The 21,177-nt window shown below is 35.4% G+C and overlaps 3 protein-coding genes across 4 annotated transcripts; 1 reads left to right on the top strand and 2 right to left on the bottom strand.

Moving 5' to 3' along the window:
• Positions 1-18: 18 nt before the first annotated feature.
• Positions 19-5,450, bottom strand: rrm2b (ribonucleotide reductase M2 b). The gene is made up of 9 exons (XM_082186902.1): positions 5,219-5,450; positions 4,461-4,610; positions 3,210-3,326; positions 2,960-3,093; positions 1,410-1,504; positions 1,175-1,308; positions 911-1,015; positions 716-829; positions 19-627 (listed from the first exon to the last, which is right to left on the bottom strand). The coding sequence occupies exons 1-9, from the start codon at positions 5,264-5,266 to the stop codon at positions 475-477; spliced, it is 1,050 nt and encodes a 349-aa protein (XP_082043028.1). The 5' UTR covers positions 5,267-5,450; the 3' UTR covers positions 19-474.
• Positions 5,451-5,576: 126 nt separating this feature from the next.
• azin1b (antizyme inhibitor 1b) lies at positions 5,577-13,017 on the bottom strand. The gene is made up of 12 exons (XM_082186901.1): positions 12,828-13,017; positions 11,584-11,727; positions 10,814-10,990; positions 10,535-10,708; positions 10,242-10,414; positions 9,158-9,286; positions 8,995-9,076; positions 8,837-8,911; positions 8,582-8,747; positions 7,138-7,253; positions 6,833-7,050; positions 5,577-6,700 (listed from the first exon to the last, which is right to left on the bottom strand). Exons 3-12 carry the CDS (start codon positions 10,913-10,915, stop codon positions 6,625-6,627), a joined length of 1,311 nt encoding a protein of 436 aa, XP_082043027.1. The 5' UTR covers positions 10,916-10,990; positions 11,584-11,727; positions 12,828-13,017; the 3' UTR covers positions 5,577-6,624.
• Positions 13,018-14,639: 1,622 nt separating this feature from the next.
• On the top strand, positions 14,640-21,177 carry atp6v1c1b (ATPase H+ transporting V1 subunit C1b). 2 transcript variants are annotated; one of them, XM_082186360.1, is made up of 13 exons: positions 14,640-14,788; positions 15,348-15,484; positions 15,571-15,638; positions 15,854-15,939; positions 16,175-16,269; positions 16,361-16,452; positions 16,719-16,817; positions 17,572-17,640; positions 18,508-18,600; positions 19,365-19,458; positions 19,650-19,747; positions 19,827-19,950; positions 20,664-21,177. In XM_082186360.1, the coding sequence occupies exons 2-13, from the start codon at positions 15,350-15,352 to the stop codon at positions 20,757-20,759; spliced, it is 1,149 nt and encodes a 382-aa protein (XP_082042486.1). In that variant the 5' UTR covers positions 14,640-14,788; positions 15,348-15,349; the 3' UTR covers positions 20,760-21,177. The 2 variants fall into 2 exon arrangements, with proteins under 2 accessions (XP_082042486.1, XP_082042485.1); XM_082186359.1 differs by having other exon boundaries at positions 15,345-15,484.

The raw sequence follows: 21,177 nt of genomic DNA, 5'->3' as shown, positions 1-21,177 counted from the left end.
TTTCTTGCAGCCGACATCTTATAAGCTAATTTGACAAACTTTTATTGTAATATAAACCTCAGAGTTTCAAGCTTTTCTCTGAAATGGAATATAATGGATGTTCACACTTGACATTATCAACCCAAGGTCATTTTCAGCCCTTGTTAATGTAATTGTTCATTTGAATGCCCTTGTGTCATGGGGTTATCATCTTCCATGTTACACAAGAATCAATATGTTTTAATCTAAAACATCTTTGAAATTCTAAAAGATTTACAAAATATTTGTTTTTGTTTCTGCTTATGAGAACCCATAATTTGTTTTCTGCCTGTCTGTGTACCATGGAGTCCATCATTTTCATAAAAATAAAAACCTAAATAAAACAAAACTTGAAAAGTCAACTGTTCATTTTTCATTTTCAGCTTGGACTTTTTTTTCTGTAGAAAGTAATAAAACACTGTCCAATAAATAAATACAATTTCTTCTAGTTCATCGTTAGAAATCTGCATCAAGAGTGAATTCACAGTCCATCATGTTTGACATCACCCCAAGTCGCTGGTATTCGCCAACTCGCTTCTCGAAGAAATTTGTTTTTCCCTCCAATGAGATTGACTCCATGAAGTCGAAGGGGTTTTCTGAACGGTAAACCTTTTGAGACATAAATTATAAAGCACAGTTATATAAATATAAAGATGATCAGACAAAAATCATAAGACAATCTCGATAAAATACTGACTTTGGGCAATCCTAAGTCTGTTAGCAATCGATCAGCCACAAACTCAATGTACTGCTTCATGAGAGAGCAGTTCATCCCGATCAAATTGACGGGTAGGGCTTCTGTGAGAAACTCCTTCAGGAAAGACAAGTAAAATTACATTCATGCCTGAAATAATGCATTCCACGTTACTAGAGCACAGCAATGTGAACTTACCTGTTCAATGCTCACAGCTTTTTTGATGATGTCATTCACTCTGTCAGCAGAAGGTTTTTTCACCAAGTAGCTGTACATTAGACAGGCGAAGTTACAGTGCAGGCCCTGTGAAGGTTCAGAATAAACAACAATAGCCTTGATTAGTTTTTCTCCGTTATCTCCACTATATTTGTATCATTGACCCAGATAACATACTTTGATCAAACCATGATCTAATTATCTTAAAGCCTCTACTGATAACATTATCATATTTTTTGTTTTAACCTCATCTCTGCTGATGAGTTCATTGGAGTAGGTGAGTCCGGGCATCAGGCCTCTTTTCTTCAACCAGTAGATGGCAGCAAATGATCCAGAGAAGAAGATGCCTTCCACCGCAGCAAAAGCTACTAATCGCTCTCCTAAGAATAAATGAATAAACAAAAGCTGCCGTTGATCAAGTCTAATAATAATAATACATTTTGTACTCTTATTTTAGGAAAAATGAAATTTTCCTACGCACCAAAAGTTGAGTTTGTGTCAGAGATCCACTTTAAGGCCCAGTCTGCTTTCCGCCTTACAAGAGGCATGGTCTGAATTGCATTAAACAAATAGTCCCTTTAAGAAGAAGAGATTTGGATTTAGAGAGGATCCTTACATTGTATTAAAATAGCATTTTGTACTGATTTGGGGGGGGGGGGGGGAGGGAGCCTAATATTACTTAATTTGATGATGCTGAGTTAAACTTTCAGCTGAAGTCTTTTCAGCTTTAATGCACTAATATCATAATAACAAAAGCAGTCAAATGTCAAAAGTTTCATATAATTCAGCCTATTATTCAACTTACAATATGAAAAGGACTGGAAAAATATGCTCAAATACTCTTTTTAGCTTTTTTCACGAAATCTGTAATTTTCTATATTTCTGGCTCATGTTTGCATCTTCTTCAGTCATTGGCCATAATTCTAAGCTTGAAATCAGGATTAGGCATAAAATACATGTGAAAATTATCTGAGAATTCAGAGGAAGGTAGGAATCATGCTGCTGAACACAAAAAAAAATGATATTTTGAAGAATGTTGGTTAATCAAACACCATTGACTTCCATAATGTTTTGTTTTTCTACTATTGAAGTCAATGGGGTACATCAACTGTTTCGTTACCGACATTTTTCAAAATATCTTCTTTTGTGTTCAGCAGAAAAAAGAAATTCATACAGGTTTGAAACAACTTGAGGGTGAGGAAATGATTTTCAGAATTTTAATCTTTCCTTTAAGGGATAATACAAGACTTCAACTTGCAAATGGTTGTCGAAAGCAAAAAATGCTACGAAATGCATATCATGTTTTATGAGAAAGTGTGGAATTTTTGGAATCAGGACCCCAAAATGAATGAGAAAAAAGTATTGGATTTCATTCAGAAAATATTATGAAAGGCGGTGCAATTTATGTTGTCATGTTTAAAGTCACTGGTATGTATGAACGTTTATAACACAAGTTGTTTTTAAGACTATTATAATCTTGATCATGATGTTCATAAAAAACACAAGTAGAACAATCAATACCTTCATATCTCTTACGTGTTTAAAGGGATAGTTCACCCAAAAATGAAAATTCTGTCATCATTTACTCACCCTCAAGTTGTTTCAAACCTGTATGAATTTCTTTTTTCTGCTGAACACAAAAGAAGATATTTTGAAAAATGTCGGTAACGAAACAGTTGATGTACCCCAATGACTTCCATAGTAGGAAAAAAAAATATACTATGGAATTCATTGGGGTACATCAACTGTTTGGTTACAGGCATTTTTCAAAATATCTTCTTTTGTGTTCAGCAGAAAAAAGAAATTCATACAGGTTTGAAACAACTTGAGGGTGAGTAAATGATGACAGAATTTTCATTTTTGGGTGAACTATCCCTTTAAGACGTGTTTTTGAGGCTTATAAACCACATAAGGAATATTTCCGCAAAAACTGCTTAACTGAATCTTGCACCTGTCACCTGTGCGAATGCACATTAAAAGCAGTAACTGACATTGTTAAAAGCAGAAAAGTACACTTCATTTTCATCTCACCTCTCTTTCAGATCCCTTATGTAAGTGTTGATGAGCATGCTGTACATTTCGGAGTGCACATTCTCGATGAGGATCTGAAACCCGTAGAACGATCGAGCCTCCGGGAGCTGCACCTCTTGACTGAACCTCTGCACCTGTGAGAAATAAAGACATTATGTTTATTGGAAACATCTTGTTCGACTGATCTATTTCATTACATTTTATATTGGTTTCCGTCATCTTAATGCGGGTTAGAAGGAGATGCACTTGCCAGGTTCTCGTTGACTATCCCATCACTTGCTGCAAAGAAAGCCAGTATATGGGATATGAAGTGTTTCTCTTCAGGCTTCAGGCTGTCCCAGTGAACCAAGTCCTTTGATAAATCCACCTATACAAACCCATTCAAACATTTAGTGGTTTCACATTCAGCAGTGACAAGTGAAAATACTCATTTTAATTAAAAGAACAGATCACCAAAACTAATAATTCATTATAATGTAAATTCTTACATTAATGCACAGGTTTGAAAAAAAAAGTTTTATTATTAAATAAAGAGTTAATTCCTCTGTGTCGTTATTGTTTAAGTTGTGGTGCGGACTTTCCTATTCTTAAAGAATAAGAAGGATTATTAAAATTGTATAGTTATTACGGTGTCATGACAAATCGGGTTTATTATGACATTAAGCACAAACAAACGATATTAATTTAGCTTACTATACAGTGCATAATAAAACAAATTGAACATAACATCACTTGATAAACTGTTATTTATTAATTATAACCTAATATTAATAGCCTATGAAGTGAATAATTGAACATCATTACATTCTTTTTATAACTGAAATACTTAACACTTAAATTAACAGTAATTTCATTAAAGATGATTGTGAATAAAATGTAGGGTATTGCGTGTATAAACTTAACTATCTGGCTAATCGGATATCTGTATGCTATGCTAGTACATAAGCTAAATAATACAGACATTAATTGTCATTATAATGTAGTTCAACTTCAAACAGCATTTATCATAACATGGTTTTGTATTGTAAAAAGGAATTGTGATCAGGCGCTAAATATAGTTATTAAAAGTAATTTGAGCAAATGGGAATGCTTGGGGTCCTAACAGAGACCTGATTTGTCACGACAACGGTCCATTAGCGAACATGCACTGCAGTTATGTCTTTTGCTGTTTTAAATGCTCAAGCTCTTAAAATTTGGGTGGATTCTTATTGGCTGTTGATGTTTTTATTGTTCATCAGCTGTAAGAATATTCCGTTAACCGGATGTTATCATTATAGTTGTGATGTGGACTTCCATATTCTCACAGAATTTGAACAATTATTAAAAATGTATAGTTATCATAGAATAGGCCTTAAAATTAAATAATTGAGTATTTTTATTTTTGGGTGTACTATACCTTTAATAACACCAGGTGCTTTGGTGATCGCACATTCTTGGATTTATATCACAAGCCAAAATTATAATCTTAATATTAAATTGATCATTCAAAAATAACATTCACCTCCTCAACTGTCCAGAATGAAGCTTGAGCTTGTTTGTACATTTTCCAGATGTCTGGATATTGAATGGGGAAAATGACAAATCGTTTGGGGTTCTCTCTGAGGAGGGGCTCGTCTTCAATACTGCTTGGGTCAACATCCTTGTGACCATTCTGCAAGAGAAACATGACTGTTAAAAGCGGATTTAACTTATTCACTGCACTGCAGTCTTATTTCATCGGCTATTCGTTATTAAAGCGCAAAGAGAACAGATAAACAGAGCTGTCACTGACTGAGTAATGTGGGGCGGACTGATGACGAATCTGCTTAGGTAAAATTTAAATGGACATTTTCATTCACGTGTGATTTAAATCATTAATAATAACATTACAATTCTCAACTATATTTACATTTTAACATATCAAAATAAATATTCAAATAATCTCTATATAATTCACTTTATTCATAACTTAAAGTTACCACTTTTTCAAATCGCTTACGCGATTCGCAACATAACACCCTTTTTACTGAATCTGTCATTATGTCACACACTACTTTCGAAATTGTATTACTATTAACGCTTATTTATTTATTATTATTAAATATCGCTTTATTTAGCGCTAAGGTCACCTTTTCCGTTGCACGAGGCTCTTTGTTATGAAACAGACTGTAAAAGGTTATGAAAGCCTACAGCCGCACACATATTCAGGCAGGCAGATTCAACATTTATTCAAAGGCCGTAAAATCGTCCTTAAATGCTGCATAATAATTGTATTATTACCTGATATTCCGTAATGTCCGCCGGAGTGTTGCTTTTACTGGAGTTCATGATTATAATCGTCTTTGGTCAGCAGCGATGAAGCTGCGATCTCTCTACGTCGACTGTCATTGAAAACGACTAGCTGAAGCAAGAACAACACGCTTATCGCTCCTCCTCCTCCAATCCACAGTTCCCCTGTATAGAAATTAACCCTTTCGATTCTTCAGTAAAGGTAAAATTACTGTAAAATAAAACCACCCGTCAGCTAGTTCAATGAAAAAATTATAATAATATTGGTGCCTTGTGTAATGCAGTTTAATTAATTCACACAGGATTTTAAAATTGAGACAAAAATTACTCGATAGTATTTGCTCAGAAATGTATTAAATTAATATTTTAATCACTTTTACAAGCACAATTTTACAGTCAAAAACAGGCAATGGTCCATTAGTGCCTTAGACAAAAGTATATTTCATTACTAAGGGGTGTGATTTTATAAAACCATGAGCTGTTATAATCAAACTTGGACACCATGCTAGACACACAAGGTATAACATGAATTTAAAATATACACCATTTGACTTTTCAATTTTAGACTGAGAACTAGTGCCTTGCAGTATTTAATCTGATTGTGGTGAAACTTGTATTTTAGCTGTAACTTGAGGTAAATGTCATCTCCAAGCAGGTTATCAGCAGAGTAATAACGGCACGCCGTTTTTCTAGTTTTAAAAAATATACAATAGGGAAAACATGAGACCAATTTACATCTGCCTTCTACTAACAACCTGGCAGAAGGTTCAAAATCTTTTGAAGGGACACTGCAAATGATAGCACACTCTACCATAGAGCACTATGTAATATATATAACAACCTTTGGAAATACTGTCACGTGACGCACCACATGTAATTAGGAAATCATAATTTGGCATGAGGAGCGAAGAGAAGTTCCCTACTTCTATAAAACCATGGAAAACAAAAGAGAGAGAACAAGGACAGATGAACACTTGTTCACACACTGAGGGTCATGGCCTATTTGTGCAGAATCTAAAATCTATCATGATTTGAAACAAATGCATCTTGTACAGACAACTCATTTACAAGACTGTCAGTAGATCATCTATATCAATATATGTATACATAATAAAAATTAAATTAGTTGAACACTTATGTAAACGGTGTTTAAGAAACCCAGGATTTGGGTGCCATCTCCACAGTCATCCATTTTGTTGCATATGTTATCTTATATGGGTTTTCTGTCATTTTTGAGCAAAAGGGAAAGTGAGCCTGTTGTAATTGTGAGAAACTGAGGTAACAATGTCAATCAATTAGTTTTTGACCAATAACATCAAGTCGAATAGAATTTTTCCACCCATGGAATGTTGACTTTGCAAGCATGCCCAGAGGTTAGTGGACAGAGTTTGGCTCCGTTACAAGCCATACTGGACCAAAGAGAGGTTTTTCATGGTGTCATCAAGAGAAATTCCAGCCTCTTGCATCTCAAACCTGGAGGAAAGAGGAAAAAACTGCATTATATTCACTTTAAAATCACTCCTTAGAATGGGTGAAATGAAAAAGGGATGACAAAAACAGTCTGCAAAAAGCACAAAAGGTCAAATGAAATGTGATCATAATCACCAGTCATCTGTGGAGATGGTGTAATACACAGGTGGCTGGTCCGTGTCACTGAGGGTTGCTGGGCCCTCCTGACCGCTTGTCCCCATGTTGCTGAAAATGAGCCAGTCCCCAACAGCGAGCTCAGGGAGCAGGCAATGCTCCACCACCTGGTCCAGTGGGTCACACGATGGACCCCACAGGCTGCTGGAGAACACAGGCTCATCAAGGGTGAGCGACATCTGAAATACACAAAACATCCGGTTTAAAAACCGCAGGTAACTGGTACAAATATTGTTCATGTGTTCTGGTGCATGCATGTTTTTTACCTTGTGGACAGAGGGTGTGGCGATTATATTTCCAAACAACTTGCCAACAAAAGTTCCATAAACACCATCATTCATGTAATACACAAATTCTGGTTCGTCGTTTGGGGTCAGCTCATCTGAAAGGGCAAAAGACACTGAGCATTAGGGCTGCACAATTAATCGAATTTCTAATCGCGATTACGATTATGGATGCCACGATTACATAATCGTTCAAAGCCGCGATTACAAAAAAAAGAAAAAAAAGCCGCTTACATTATTCTGCATGGTGTGTTTAGAGCATGTTACGCTGTGAGAGGCGAATCACGACTACTTCAGACAACCCGGCACAATAGGAACTACCAGAGACGTAAGTGTACACTGAAATAAAAAGTCTCTCACCTCAGAAAAACTGACTTTCCTATCTTCTCAGCCGCTATACTGCAGTAGCGCGCACTCTTCAATTGCACGCGCAAATGCGGCGGAGCGCGCTCGCCGCGCTGTATATCGCTTCACTAAAAAAAGCGCAAAATAAACAAACATGCAACGTTGTTACGTTTTAAATTAGAAAAAACAAACACGTTGTCCAGATTCAGTATCTGCGGTCAGATGAGATGTTGTCAGGCTATATGTCAGTGTCATTATTCTATTGTTATTTTCATAACTTGTTACTAAAAAAAACTCACTTCAGAAAAACGAAATTTCATGTCCTGTCATCGTTATACATCGTTGCACTCTTTAATTGCACGCGCAAATGCCCCGGTGCGCACTGTATCACAAGCGCAAAAGAAATACGAGCATGCAACGTAGTAAATTAGTAGGCTAAGTAACGAAATAAAACTAAATTACCAATAAATCACGTTATTGGTACGTCATGTGTTTTGCATGCAGGTATGATGTTCATTCTATTTATCAGGAGAAGCTTCCATGTTTCTTTAACAGTTCTTGTAATTGTGTATCACCATGGTAGCCTAACTGTTGTTTCCATAACCCCAAAATGCCACTTATTGGTTATTTTGTATATTTTTATATGACTGTGGTGGCTCACACCAAGATTGTATTAACAAAAACTAGTTTGGGACTGCTAATAGCTTAACCTCGTAGGCCTACTGTTTATTTATCAGTATATTCTTACAATTTATTTGTATGTTAAGTAAAGGGGGACAGTACTTGTGTGTGTCAACAATTTTTAAGACAATTTGTAAACAAATGTATTATAATAGGCCTATATAATTCCTAAAAAGGTGGGTCGCAGCTTGATGACCATGGGGAAATGTGGGTCCCATGGCCAAACTATTCAAAACATCATTCAATGTAAATTGTGATAATCGTAATTAATAATCGCAATTTCAATTTCAAGGGAATAATCGACAATTAAGATTTTTGTCATAATCGTGCAGCCCTACTGAGCATATAAGATAAGCCAGATGTATATTGTGGCATACGCATCAAATATGATGAGGCTCACCATGTGTGCTGCTAAGGAGATCCCGGCATGCCGCTTTTTTGCCAATAACATTGACAGCCAGGGTGAAGGAAGAAAACACAAAGAAATTCCCTGGTTCAGCAATGACGCTCACTCCAGACGCTGATGGGAAATAGGCTTCCAGCAGGGGTCTGACAACAGAATGTACCTAATCAAACAGACATAAATGAAGAGCTTAGAGTAACATCTACGCTGGATGAAATTAAAAAAAATTTAACTATGAGATGCATGCTGTACCTGTTGCAACTGAAACTCAGAACCACTGAATCCTCCACCAATATCTAGGATGTTCATGTCAAAGCCTAATTCCTTCTGTAGAATCAAGGAAGACTCAGCACTCCAATAGATACATGAAATGAACTAATAAATCAAAATTTAAGTCTCTTAAAACTGACCCCCATGTCAAAGATGCAGCGGGCGTCTGACAGTGCATGGGTGTATGCTTGGGGATCTCTGCATGATGCTAGTACCTGGAACCTGCAAAAAATATCCCATTTTATAAAAACTCTTAAAAAGCAAGTCATAGCAGATTCATGGTGATCAAATCCTTTCACTTACTTGACTCCAATCACATTTACACTCAACTCCTTGGCCATTTCTAGAAGGTGTCTACAGCCCTTCAGGGAGCAACCAATGGTCACACTCGCCTCTTCCACCTGTGCTTCAGTAGACACTTGAAGCAAAAGCCTGTTAAGACAAGAACGGTGCCACAGGAGAATTTCGTAAATATAAAAAAATATTACATAAAAAATAAAATTAGGGATAACATGACAGCATTTATTGTTGTCAATCGAGTCGTTCACACAGAATGCATTTTCTGCCCAGCTGTTCTATTGTTTTCTATGCAGACATGCACTAGACTAGACGGACATCTTTGACCGCTGCACTCTCGTCTTGCATGAGAGACGCTCGTTTAAAAAGCCATGATAAGTTTTAAAAAATGTTTTTTTTTAAACAAAAAGTGTGTGATCAACGCTGCGGTTCTTTATATCAAACAAAGCTAAATGCATAACTACAAGATGCTGTTCTGTTCATAATTGTTTATGCAATTTACAAAGTTATATTTGATTTATAAACATTAGTTTAAACTATGTTTTTTTGTGTTTTTTTACAGACAGTCATGTTATTTCATTGCTTTGAATAAACAATTTAATGAGATGCATTAATATTTTGCTCCTTTCACCCTCTTGTGGCCTCAGGAGACAAGCCAAAAGCTTTTTTTTTCCTAACTGAAATAATGCCTTTTATATTCGAATACAATTCTAACAATTCTATATAGTATTATTTTCAGCCATTTTGACAGCCCTAGTCTTCAGTGTCACATGACCCTTCAGAAATCATTATAATATGCTAATTTGGTGATCAAGAAACTTTTCTTATTATTATCAATGTTGAAATCAGTTGTCCTGGTTCATATTTTTGGAAATCACGATACATTTTTTTCAGGATTCTTCGATGAATAGAAAATTTAAAAGAACAGCATTTATTTAAAATATAAATCTTTTGTAACATTATAAATGTCTTTACAGTCACTTTTGATCAATGTAAGTATCCTTGCTGAATAAAGCATTATTTAAAAAAATTTTTACTGAGCCCAAACTTTTCAACTGTAGTGTACGTGTATAGGTTTTAAAGGACTTACTTGGCCTCAGGATGGGCACGGGCAATTTTGCGAAGGTCTGCCTCATTTTCACACACCAGATAGTTAATGCCGGTCTTGGCAGCGTGTTTAATGAGTGAGAGCTGCTTGCAAACTCCAGAGAGGATGATGTTTTCAGGAGGGACATCATGATCCATCACCAATATGGTTTCAGCCTGAAAGCAATCAATACATTTCTATTAGATAATGTGCCTCAAAAATCCAATGAGATGTTTCAAAATATATGTTTTGAGCTCTTTCTAATATCTTCATGTAAGATAAAATGTAAATGTTACCTTATTTGCACAGACAAAACCAACACCAAGTGCAGACAGGACTTCAATGACTACAGGGCTGCTGTTACAACAGACCGGGTAGAAGGGTCGAACTAGGGGCATAGTGGTCTTCCACAGGACATGCTGTCGCATTAGGGCCCCAAGGTCGGCCACAACAAATGCATTTTTTTCAGCCTGAGGAACAAAATCGGATCAAACAATGAAAAAACACCAGTGTTTTATTTCTTAACTTAAACAGACATTCATCATGCAACTTGACAACCAATTTTCTGAACTCACCAGATTTTGTTCATAGACGTGGTTGTCGATAACATCTTCAAGGGTCGTTCCTCCCTCAAGTAGTTCTATAAAGTAGTTTGGTGCATCAACGAATCCTTTCATCTCAACCGTATTCCGCAAATCCGACAATCATAGAGAGTTTAATGAGCCGCTGGGGTATTCTGGGTATGCAACAAACTGTTTAAGGGAAAGCAAACAGTATTATAACAAAAACTTGCATAACATTCAAATAACCTTGCGCTTTCAGACTAAACTTGACGTCAAGGCGTACAATTACAACACCTACCCACATATTTCCAAACACAGTGTTTTATGAGCAAACTTTGAACAGGAAGTTGAAGTTCTTCATTAATCTAAATTTGGTTTCTACAACAGCAACAAGGCTAATAAGTACAACAAGCACGGATAACTAATCACATAGCTAGAGAAGGTATCACATGAGTCCATCTTTAGAGATGACGACAACACATAGGCTTTAAGAATGTGACCTACAGGCTACTTTTTTTATTCAGACCCAATCAAAATAAATCCCTGTGGCTTTGAAGCACAATGAAGTATTTGATGGTATTACCAATGGATTTGTGCAGTATGAATGGGGGGCAAAGGTGTTAAATATAATCTACCAATAGTGTTATGTAAAACCAAAAACAATCCACTACAGTTGAGTGCGTAAAGACACAGATTTTTATGTGCAATTAAATAAATAATGTTATTATATAATGGTCTATAACCAGTACTTCAGGAGCAGGGTGTAATATTTAGGTACTCACATGGACAAGGTGGGAGATGGTCCTCTCCCGCTATCAACTAGGATCCCAAGGCGGCTCAGCGTTGAAGTCGAACAGCTCGCGGTAGAGGGCCTCCCCTAGGCCTTCTGGGTAGCGCTTATACACTCGCAGAGAGAGTGGGGAGCCCTGTGGAGTCACAAAAACAGGTGTATAAATATTTGATTTACAAGAGCAGCTGATGGATAATATAAACTGTTATATATTAGAACCAAAAAAAAGTAGCTGGACAGGTTAGAACATTTCTGAAATAATTCTTCACAGATAAGCAACCAGTTTTCTAACACAGGTGTATTATAGATTTTCAGCATCACTTCATTTGTAGGCTATAACGCTTTTGTCAAGTCACTGCTTATTTACTGTTGTACTTTGTACTTGACCTGGGTGATGTTACTCTGTGTTCTCATTTTTAAGCATTAAACAACACTGTCTTATCTTCATCTTCCCACATGGGATCAATAAATGAAGTAACTTGTGGAACATTTATCCGAGGTCATGGTGTTTGTTTCTTCATGTGGACACCGCCTTAACCTATAAAACCTACTGTATCATATTTAATACATTACTTTCTAGGGCCATGATCAAAACTTTGCTGAAAAATCTGTTGTTTAATTGTTTCATATGGCCTTATTAATTGGTTAAGAAATAGGTTTTAACTTGTTCAACTTTAAGTATAATAAATACTAATCCACTAAGGCGTAGAAAGTTGTGGTAATATAGTGTTATTATGGTATAATAAACATTGTGTATTCTGGGCATGAGGTAATGTTATACCAATACAAGAGTTTCTGGAGGAAAACAAAATGTTAACTCACATAAATTATGCAAGTATAATATATGTTGTGACCATATGTATGAATGTCATATCTGAAATTATTTAGAACAAGGTAAACTAATCTATATTTTAATGTCTAACACTCTCGTCATTCAATAACCTGACATGACATGTCGTAAGCACCTGGGTTTGGTCCACTGAACAGCTCACTAACTATTTACCCAAATACACCCGACCTCCTCCGACAACTAATTATTTATACCAATAAACGCGTGTAATCCTTATAAAATGTGAGATTTAAATCCATGTCTCGTTGTCCTTCATGGAGCACTGCCATTGCCCGTATAACAAGCACAACTACAGCCAACCGCCATGTTGTGTCACGGCTCCTCATAGCAAACGGCGAATTTTTTTCCGGGACGAAGCCTAAAACAACAACAAACGCTGTACTTACGTGAGATAACGGCCTGAAAGATTTGGAAAATCGTCTTCTCTTTTTCGGCGGAATTTTTAAAGAGTGGTGGGGACACAAATAGAAGAAAGAAAAGAGGCTTTATGTGCCATATGCCTGGGTAAGAGGGCTCGGTCGAACACGAGAGCGCTGCTGTCTATCTCAGGCAGATTCAGAAATGGTTGGTGGAAGAAGGCGGGCGACGTTTGTTAGCGAACACGGGGCGGAGCCTAAGACCATGTCCTACTACAGCGAAGGCTTGGCTTATGAATATTAATTAGGTTACGTAACTGGCTCGTGACTGGTTGTTCTGGAGAGGATTTCCTAGAAAGTCCAGCCCACTTTGTTTAATATTCATAAGCTCAGCCTTTCGCTTAGTGGGATTCCAATTTCGAAGGCAGAGCGGTGGGCGTGGACATCTGTACTCACGAAATAATTATGATTTATTGGCAAATTCCTTTTGGAGAAATGCGCTCCTTTAGACATGTATGGGCCAACGTGGGTTCTGTTTATGTAGCTTAATACACTTCTTATGCTTTCTGATTCATCCTTCTCTTTTTATTTAGTTATGTCATTATATAGGCACGGAAGTCATTGTTGTTATTTTTAGATAACTAGCATATTGTATGTTGTTATACTGTATAAAACCGGTTCAAAATGTTGTGTTCTCTTTAATATGTTCTCTGTCAACACAGACTGCATTCATCAGTTGTATTTCATCTGATAATGTAACAATAATGACTAGGTTTACAGCTGGCAAAGCTGTCATAACATACCCGTACACAATGATACATAAACACACAAAGCACAAGGTGCAATTGTTTTCATAGCCTTTTGAAGGGTGAAAGGTCATATTTTAAGGTTTTGGGTTGAATTTGTTTGCCAATTTTTTTTTTGATAATTCCCCAAACAGACTAAAAAGCTTAATTTTCAGACAAATAACTTGTTAGAGTGCACATGCCTACACTAAAGGTCTTGTTTTGTTTCAGTAAATCGTTGCAAAATATGTTGGTCACTTTATATTCAACCACATACACTGTCTGCAAATCATGTTATTTACAGTAAATTGTATATTTTTAATTGACTTGAACTGAATTTGCACATTATCCTGTATCAACTGAGTAGTAAAATAAAGGTGGATCATCTGGATACCGTGTAGGCTTACTGTGCATATATAACATTATATTGTATATATATTGTGATAAACATTTAATACATTTATTTTGTGCAGCCTGAATTCTTGAAGAAAGTTTTGTATTATTTGCACAGTCACGTTAAATGGTAATTGAAAGAGGTCATTTCTCATATTGTAAAGTTTAGTAACCGAGTAAAGTTTAGTAGGCCAACATTTTGTCAAAAATAATCTATTTTTTTCTACAATTGTATTATTGTTAAATGCTTTTAGGATAGAATATTTAGTTGCAAAGAATGCAACCTGCTTTTGATCAAATTTTTCATTTTGGTGTTTTTATGCAAAACAAAGAAGTTGCAGGGTTTTTTTTTTGTAACAATATTTAGATTGTAGTTAAGTTTTATTTACACAAATTTAAATTTTTTATTTCAATCCTTAAAACAGCTGAAAAAAAAGCTATATTATTTGAAATACATAGCCTATTGCTTAACTCCCTTTAAGTTTAATTTAATTTGTTATAATTTAATATAATATATTATCTCGCTATAATTGCTGTTTGGGTTTATTTTGTTTGTTAGCCCATTTAAAGAGGTTTAACAAAGGTGGGAAATAAAGTTTAGTAACCGTGCAAAAATCCACTTTGCGCATCCTGAACGCATTGTCAACTGAACGAAACACAGCCTAGCTCAGATCAGCTGACTGGAAGTGTGATGCGGTCTGAAGGGTTTTCAACACAGCGACTCAATTAACTGTGTATTCAAAAATGCTTTATTAAAACAATTTACAGTTTTATCAGATTGTTTTGTTGTATACTAAAGGGACTACATCATCGGTAAGTATCGCCGAAAATGAGTTCAATTTCATAGTCGTGACTGACAGCCGTAAACGCTGCTCATACAATATTTACAGGCTTTAAAAAAATAGAAGCGTCTAAGTCACGTATACGTATATACCATGTTAATGTACACATTCAAGATTTAAAACAAATATATATGTATTCAAATTTTAAACAGCTACACGAGCAGGACACATTTAGCCTATCTGATGATGGAGCTATGCGTTGTATTATTGCGGAATGACTCGTGACTGGTCATTTTTATGGGATGAAATGGAGAAGTGTGAATTTGCTCATACGGTCAATCTGGAAAAGAGCTGTTTATTTTATTTGACAGTTATTTTTGTGTCTCTGATACCATAATTTATGGTGTCTTCATGTGCTATCGTAAATACTAGTTTCCTAGTTAAAACAAAATTGGACATGAACGCCCTCTCATGCGACGAGCTCGTAATCACGACTACAGAAGAAGTGGGAAGTAGGAAATATCCGATAGCACGTGAAGGCAGCATTAATCTACATGTTTTTATGAGCCTTTCCGTTATCATTTAAGAAGTCATGATGACAGAGTTTTGGTTGATCTCTGCTCCTGGAGAGAAGACCTGCCAGCAGACATGGGACAAGATGAACATGGCCACAACCCAGACCAGCAACCTGTCCACTAACCACAAGTTCAACATGCCTGAACTGAAGGTAAATTACTCCTCATTTTCTATTTCAGTTAAAATATTAACAGATTTGACATCCTCTATCTCATGAGTTTTGGTGTTTCTAAACAGGTGGGGACTTTGGATGTCCTTGTAGGACTGTCAGATGATCTGGCCAAGCTGGACTCTTTCGTAGAAAGGTTTCATGTCTACATTTGTCTTATTAAGATTAATTTGATTATTTTTCTTTAATATTTTGTTCAGTATCACTGACACGGCTTTGGTACAAACTCATAGTTCCCTTCAAGTTCACGTCATGCATTTTAAAGCTTCTGTCACATTATAGTTCTCTAAATATAGTTATGTAGCCTATATTTACCCTGTGGCTTTGATTTTTTTGTGTGTAATTTTCCAGTGTAGTGAAGAAAGTGGCCCAGTACATGGCTGATGTGTTAGAAGACAGTCGAGATAAAGTTCAGGAGAATCTTTTGGCCAATGGAGGCAAGTGAACTCAATCCTCAATACACACTAACCACAATATTGATGTTAAACCACTACTACCAACATTACATACAGATATTTAATAGGTAGTAATATTAAACTAACATTTATATAAAATATTGTTTAAGAAAAATGATGTAATCGCTCATAGTCTAGTCAGTCATATTTGAAAGTTCTTATAAACCTTATTTTATATGATTATAAATATTTATAATCGATAATTATTTCCATACAGTTGATCTGGTGACATATGTTACACGGTTCCAGTGGGATATGGCCAAGTATCCCATCAAACAGTCCCTTAAGAACATCTCAGAGATCATGTCCAAGGTGAAGCATGTTAAAATCATTTATAATTTTTTATAATGCACAAAGAGATTGATCTTTCATTAAACATAATGTTTTGGTTCTCTGTTCGTAGCAAGTGAGTCAGATTGACAATGATCTTAAAGCCAGAGCTTCGGCTTATAATAGCTTAAAGGGGAACCTACAGAGTCTGGAGAGGAAGAATGTGTAAGTGGGAGGACTTTTATATACTCAATTTACATTCTGTGTGACATTATTCCATAGACTGTAAAAAAGATGGACGACGTGTCTCCACTTCCTTCCACTGTTGAAGGATGAAGCCAAAATATCTGTTCCATAAGTTGTATTATGTTATGACAATGACGATAATTGTTGTTAATGTTTTTTTTTTTCGTTTTTTTCTTCAAGCATTTAATTTAAAAAAAAAAAATTTTTTTAAGTGACGTCAAATAATAACATGTCTTGTCCATTAGGGGGAGTCTTTTGACCAGGAGTTTGGCTGATATAGTCAAGAAGGATGATTTTATACTAGACTCTGAATACCTTACTACTCTACTTGTAGTCGTTCCAAAGTAAGTCAAGCTTGGGTATTTGTGCTCCTTTGTAAATACTTTTTAAATGTTTCTTCATTGCATTAAAGGCATGGTTTATCCACCCAAAATCTGAAAATTTGAAAATCTGAGAATATATTTTGAAAAATTTTGTGAAAGGGATACTTCACAAAAAAAACAAAAAAACATTTGTCATTATTTACTCACTATCAAGTTGTTCCAAACCCGTAGGAGTTTCTTTCTTCTGTTGAACTAAAAATAAGATATTTTGAAGAATGTTGGTAACCAGACAGTTGATGGTAGCCATTGACTTCCATAGTATTTTTTTTCTATACTATGGAAGTCAATGAGGCCCATCAACTGTTTGGTTACCGATATTTTTTAAAAATATCTTCTTTGTGTTCAGCAGAAGAAAGAAACACCTATGGGTTTGGAACAACTTGTGGGTGAGTAAATGATGACAACATTTTCATTTTTGGGTGAACTATCCCTTTAAGAAAAGCGTTTTGGTTCCCATTGACTTCCATAGTGTGGACGAAAATGCTATGGAAGTCAATGGGAACTGAACATTTTAAAAATGATCTTCCACAGAATAAATAAAGTAATTGAGGTTGGGAACGACATAAGGGGGAATAAATGATGACAGAATTTTCATTTTTGGGTGAACTATCCCTTTAAGTCAGAATGTGCAAACTTTCGTTCATTATATCTATCGTTATCACTACAAAAAAACATTTTTAAAACCTTATTTTTGTCCATTTTATGGCCTAAAAAGGACAAGTTATCCTGACTGGCAGAAGGCATATGAAACTCTTTCTGAAATGGTTGTTCCAAGATCTACAAAGTGAGTAAAATCAAAGTCCCTTTAAGGCAAGTCTTTTCACTTGACGGCAGCTATAGACCTTACTCAGTGCAGTGCCATGACAGATATAAAAGCGAGGCTGTGTGAGGGATAGACTTACCGTGTTATCATGGTATCCTATGTAAAAAGACGTATAAAGCTCCTAGATCACTTGTCATTTTACACAGCTTGTGTTGTCTGGAGTTTTTTGTCAACTCAAATTTCTTAGAAAGATATTTTTCGTTAGCAGAACAATCCAAAAACACATTAAATAACAGTACAACCCACTAAAGAGATGTATGTCTATCCCTCGCAGCCTCGCTGTCATTCCCGTTAAAAATCAAAGATGGCTCTGCTGTTAATAAGGTCTATTTCAGTCATTCAAGTACAGCTCCTATCTTTTTGAATGGGGAAACATCAAGTTCTCACAAACCTGTTCACTGATTGGCTTTTTTTATTTAGTAGGCGGGACTTATTCCGCCATATTGCTCGTTGCACTTTCTCCCATTCATAGGGGTGCCAACTGCCAAGTGCACCATCTTTGTATGTCTTAAAATTCTATTGCCTAAGCATAGAATTATGTACTTTCTGTAACCTATATTTATTACTTGTCTAAAGCCTCACACCAATACTCCTTTACGTGCACAATTAATCGCATCTGAAGTAATCAACTCTAAAAGAAATCAAAATGTAGACCAAAGACCAAAATGTGGCTTTATAGACCTCTTGTTGTAATGAGATTACTGCTTTTAATGTTCAACCTTCATATGTGTTTTATATGTCCTTAGCAGTTTATTGTTGCCTCCCGTTGAATCAGGGAAAGCGCTGCTCTGTGATAGATCCTAAATCAGAGTTTTCATCTTCTGTTAGGCTTTTATTTGAAGACCACGACAGTGGGTTGTTTAGCGTCACACTCTTCAGGAAGGCGATTGATGACTTCAAACAAAAAGCACGAGAAAACAAGTGAGTGTCTGAACTCTCTGAATTATATATATATATATATATATATATATATATATATATATATATATATATATATATATATATATATACACTGTATAATTGCAGTTAAGATTCTTAAATGTTTTTGAAATAAGTATCTTATGCTCACCAAGGCTGCATTTAGTTGGTCAAAAACTGTATTACAATTTTAAAAAACGGTTTTCTATTTTAATATATTTTAAAATGTAATTTATTTCTGCGATGGCAAAGCTGAATTTTTAGCATCATTACTCAAGTCACATGATCCTTTAGAAATCATTCTAATATCCTTATTTGCTGCTCAAGAAACATTTCTTTTTGTTATCAATGTTGAAAACAGTTGTGCTGCTCAATATTTTTTTGGGAAATCATGATTTTTCAGGATTCTTTGATGAATAGGAAGTTCAAAAGAGTTTATTTAACATTAGAATTGTCTTTACTGTTACTTTTGATCAAATTAATACGTCCTTGTTAAATAAAAGTATTCAATTCTATAAAACATTTTTTACTGACTTTTAAACGGCAGTGTGTACTTATAATCAAAATGATATATATTAAAATCCTGAATCATGCTTTTGAACACAAACTTTCATTTTTTCAGTTCTGTTGTCAGTTTTGTCACATTTCAAGAATCAATGTAAATATATCCCCAGATTATGTATGAAATATCGTTATCAGTGCCTGTCAGTTTTTGATGCTCATTGAATCAGAGGGAAGCTGACCTGACACTACAGAATTTTTTTCAGGTTTGTGGTGCGTGACTTTCAGTACAATGAAGAGGAGATGAAAGCAGACAAAGAGGAGCTGACTCGCCTCTCCACTGACAAGAAAAAGCAGTTTGTATGCGTGCAGCTGTCTACATATTATTCACTATTGAACATTATAAAATCCTTCACAATAATGTTGATGAGGAACCTCAAAATCACAGCCAGCTTGAGAGGGCCAGAGCTTTGATTACTCTTCATTTGAAGTAACAGGAAAGTAAAAAGATAAATAATGATAACAACAGTCAATCTGCTTCTGCACCTCAGGGTCCTTTGGTACGTTGGCTTAAAGTAAACTTCAGTGAGGCTTTCATCGCTTGGATACACATCAAGGCACTTCGGGTTTTTACAGAGTCTGTCTTGAGGTACAATGTGGGGTATAAAACTGTTTCATATGGAGATGTAGATTGTCAGATTTATGACCTCCATGTTTGTATTTGACAGGTATGGGCTGCCAGTCAATTTCCAGGCCATGTTGCTGCAGCCCGGCAAGAAGAATGTAAAGAAACTCAGAGAAGTTCTGCAGGACCTTTACAAACACTTGGACAGCAGTGCTACTGTTATTGATGTGAGTTTCACTACCAGTCAAAAGTTTGGAATAATTACACATTTTTAGGTTTTTTAAAGAAGTCTCTTATTCTCCCCAAGGCTGCATTTATTTGATAAAAAATACAGTCAAAACAGTAATATTGAGTACTATTATTACAGTTTAACCTAACTTTTTTCTGTTTTAATATATTTTAAAATATCATTTTATTATGAAAAAAGCTGAATTTTCAGCATCATTACTCAAGTCTTCAGTGTCACATGATCCTTCAGAAATCATTCTAATATGCTGATTTGGTGCTCAAGAAACCTTTATTATTATTATCAATGTTGAAAACTGTTTTTCTGATACACTACCATTAAAAAAAAAATGGAGTAAGAAAGATTATTTTTTTTTAAGAAGAAGAAGAAAGTAATACTTTTATTCAGCGAGGATTAAGCACTAATAATAATTGATAAAATTAAGAACCAAATCAGCATATTAGAATGAGTTCTGAAGGACTGGATTTATGGCTGCTGAAAATTCAGCTTTGACATCACAAGAATAAATTACATTATTACTCACAATAATATCTCACAATATTATTGTTTTACTGCATTTTGATCAAATAAATGCTGCTCTGGCATTAATTATTGCAAACTTTTGAAAGCTAGTGTACTTTATACATTATCCACAGACCTAATTGAATATATCTCTAAATCACAGCTGATTTGTTCTTTTTTGTTGTGTTATAGGCAACTATGGACATCCCGGGTTTGAATCTCAGCCAGCAAGATTATTATCCATATGTTTATTACAAGATCGACTGCAACCTCTTTGACTTCAAATAGAGTTCCTTTTTCGTTCCTGCCTGCAGATCACTATTTTGAATAAGCAGTCACAAAGTTTTACCATCTGTGTTATTGGTTTAATGTGTTTACAAATGAAGGATTTTCAGGGGTTTTAAAATCTGTCCTTAGAGGGCATGTGCGGTCCAACATTGAACACTCCTCATTTACTGAGCCTATAATGGTTGTGCACTCAGTTTTTTTCTGTCTGTGCTTACTCTGTGCCATTTGCAGGTAATGCAGTGATTATGTTTAATTGTGTTGTTGAGAACCACTATGTTTGTTTTTGTCTGTGTTTGTGCTTCTACTGTGAGATTAAATGTATTTATATTTTTGTTGGAAAAGGTGAAATACATGATCACATGCTGAATGTCAAGACCAATCAAAGTCAATAAAATTATAGCACATCATTATGCTTTTA

The sequence above is a fragment of the Leuciscus leuciscus genome, assembly GCF_965113295.1.
Source record: "Leuciscus leuciscus genome assembly, chromosome: 12".
NCBI classification, from domain to species: domain Eukaryota; kingdom Metazoa; phylum Chordata; class Actinopteri; order Cypriniformes; family Leuciscidae; genus Leuciscus; species Leuciscus leuciscus.
Note: the sequence above shows the minus strand (reverse complement) of the source record. Positions and strands in the feature narration are given on the sequence as shown.

Coding starts and splice junctions, on each gene's coding strand:
- rrm2b (XM_082186902.1), bottom strand. CDS start 5,266: ATGAACTCCAGTAAAAGCAACACTCCGGCGGACATTACGGAATATCAG. Junction 3,327..4,460: donor CATTCTGGACAGTTGAGGAG/GTGAATGTTATT, acceptor GGGTTTGTATAG/GTGGATTTATCAAAGGACTT. Junction 1,505..2,959: donor ATAAGGGATCTGAAAGAGAG/GTGAGATGAAAA, acceptor TTCTTCTTAAAG/GGACTATTTGTTTAATGCAA.
- azin1b (XM_082186901.1), bottom strand. CDS start 10,915: ATGAAAGGATTCGTTGATGCACCAAACTACTTTATAGAACTACTTGAG. Junction 8,748..8,836: donor CTGAGTTTCAGTTGCAACAG/GTACAGCATGCA, acceptor CTGTTTGATTAG/GTACATTCTGTTGTCAGACC. Junction 7,051..7,137: donor CCACACCCTCTGTCCACAAG/GTAAAAAACATG, acceptor TGTGTATTTCAG/ATGTCGCTCACCCTTGATGA.
- atp6v1c1b (XM_082186360.1), top strand. CDS start 15,350: ATGATGACAGAGTTTTGGTTGATCTCTGCTCCTGGAGAGAAGACCTGC. Junction 15,639..15,853: donor CTGGACTCTTTCGTAGAAAG/GTTTCATGTCTA, acceptor GTAATTTTCCAG/TGTAGTGAAGAAAGTGGCCC. Junction 16,818..17,571: donor CTACTTGTAGTCGTTCCAAA/GTAAGTCAAGCT, acceptor TGGCCTAAAAAG/GACAAGTTATCCTGACTGGC.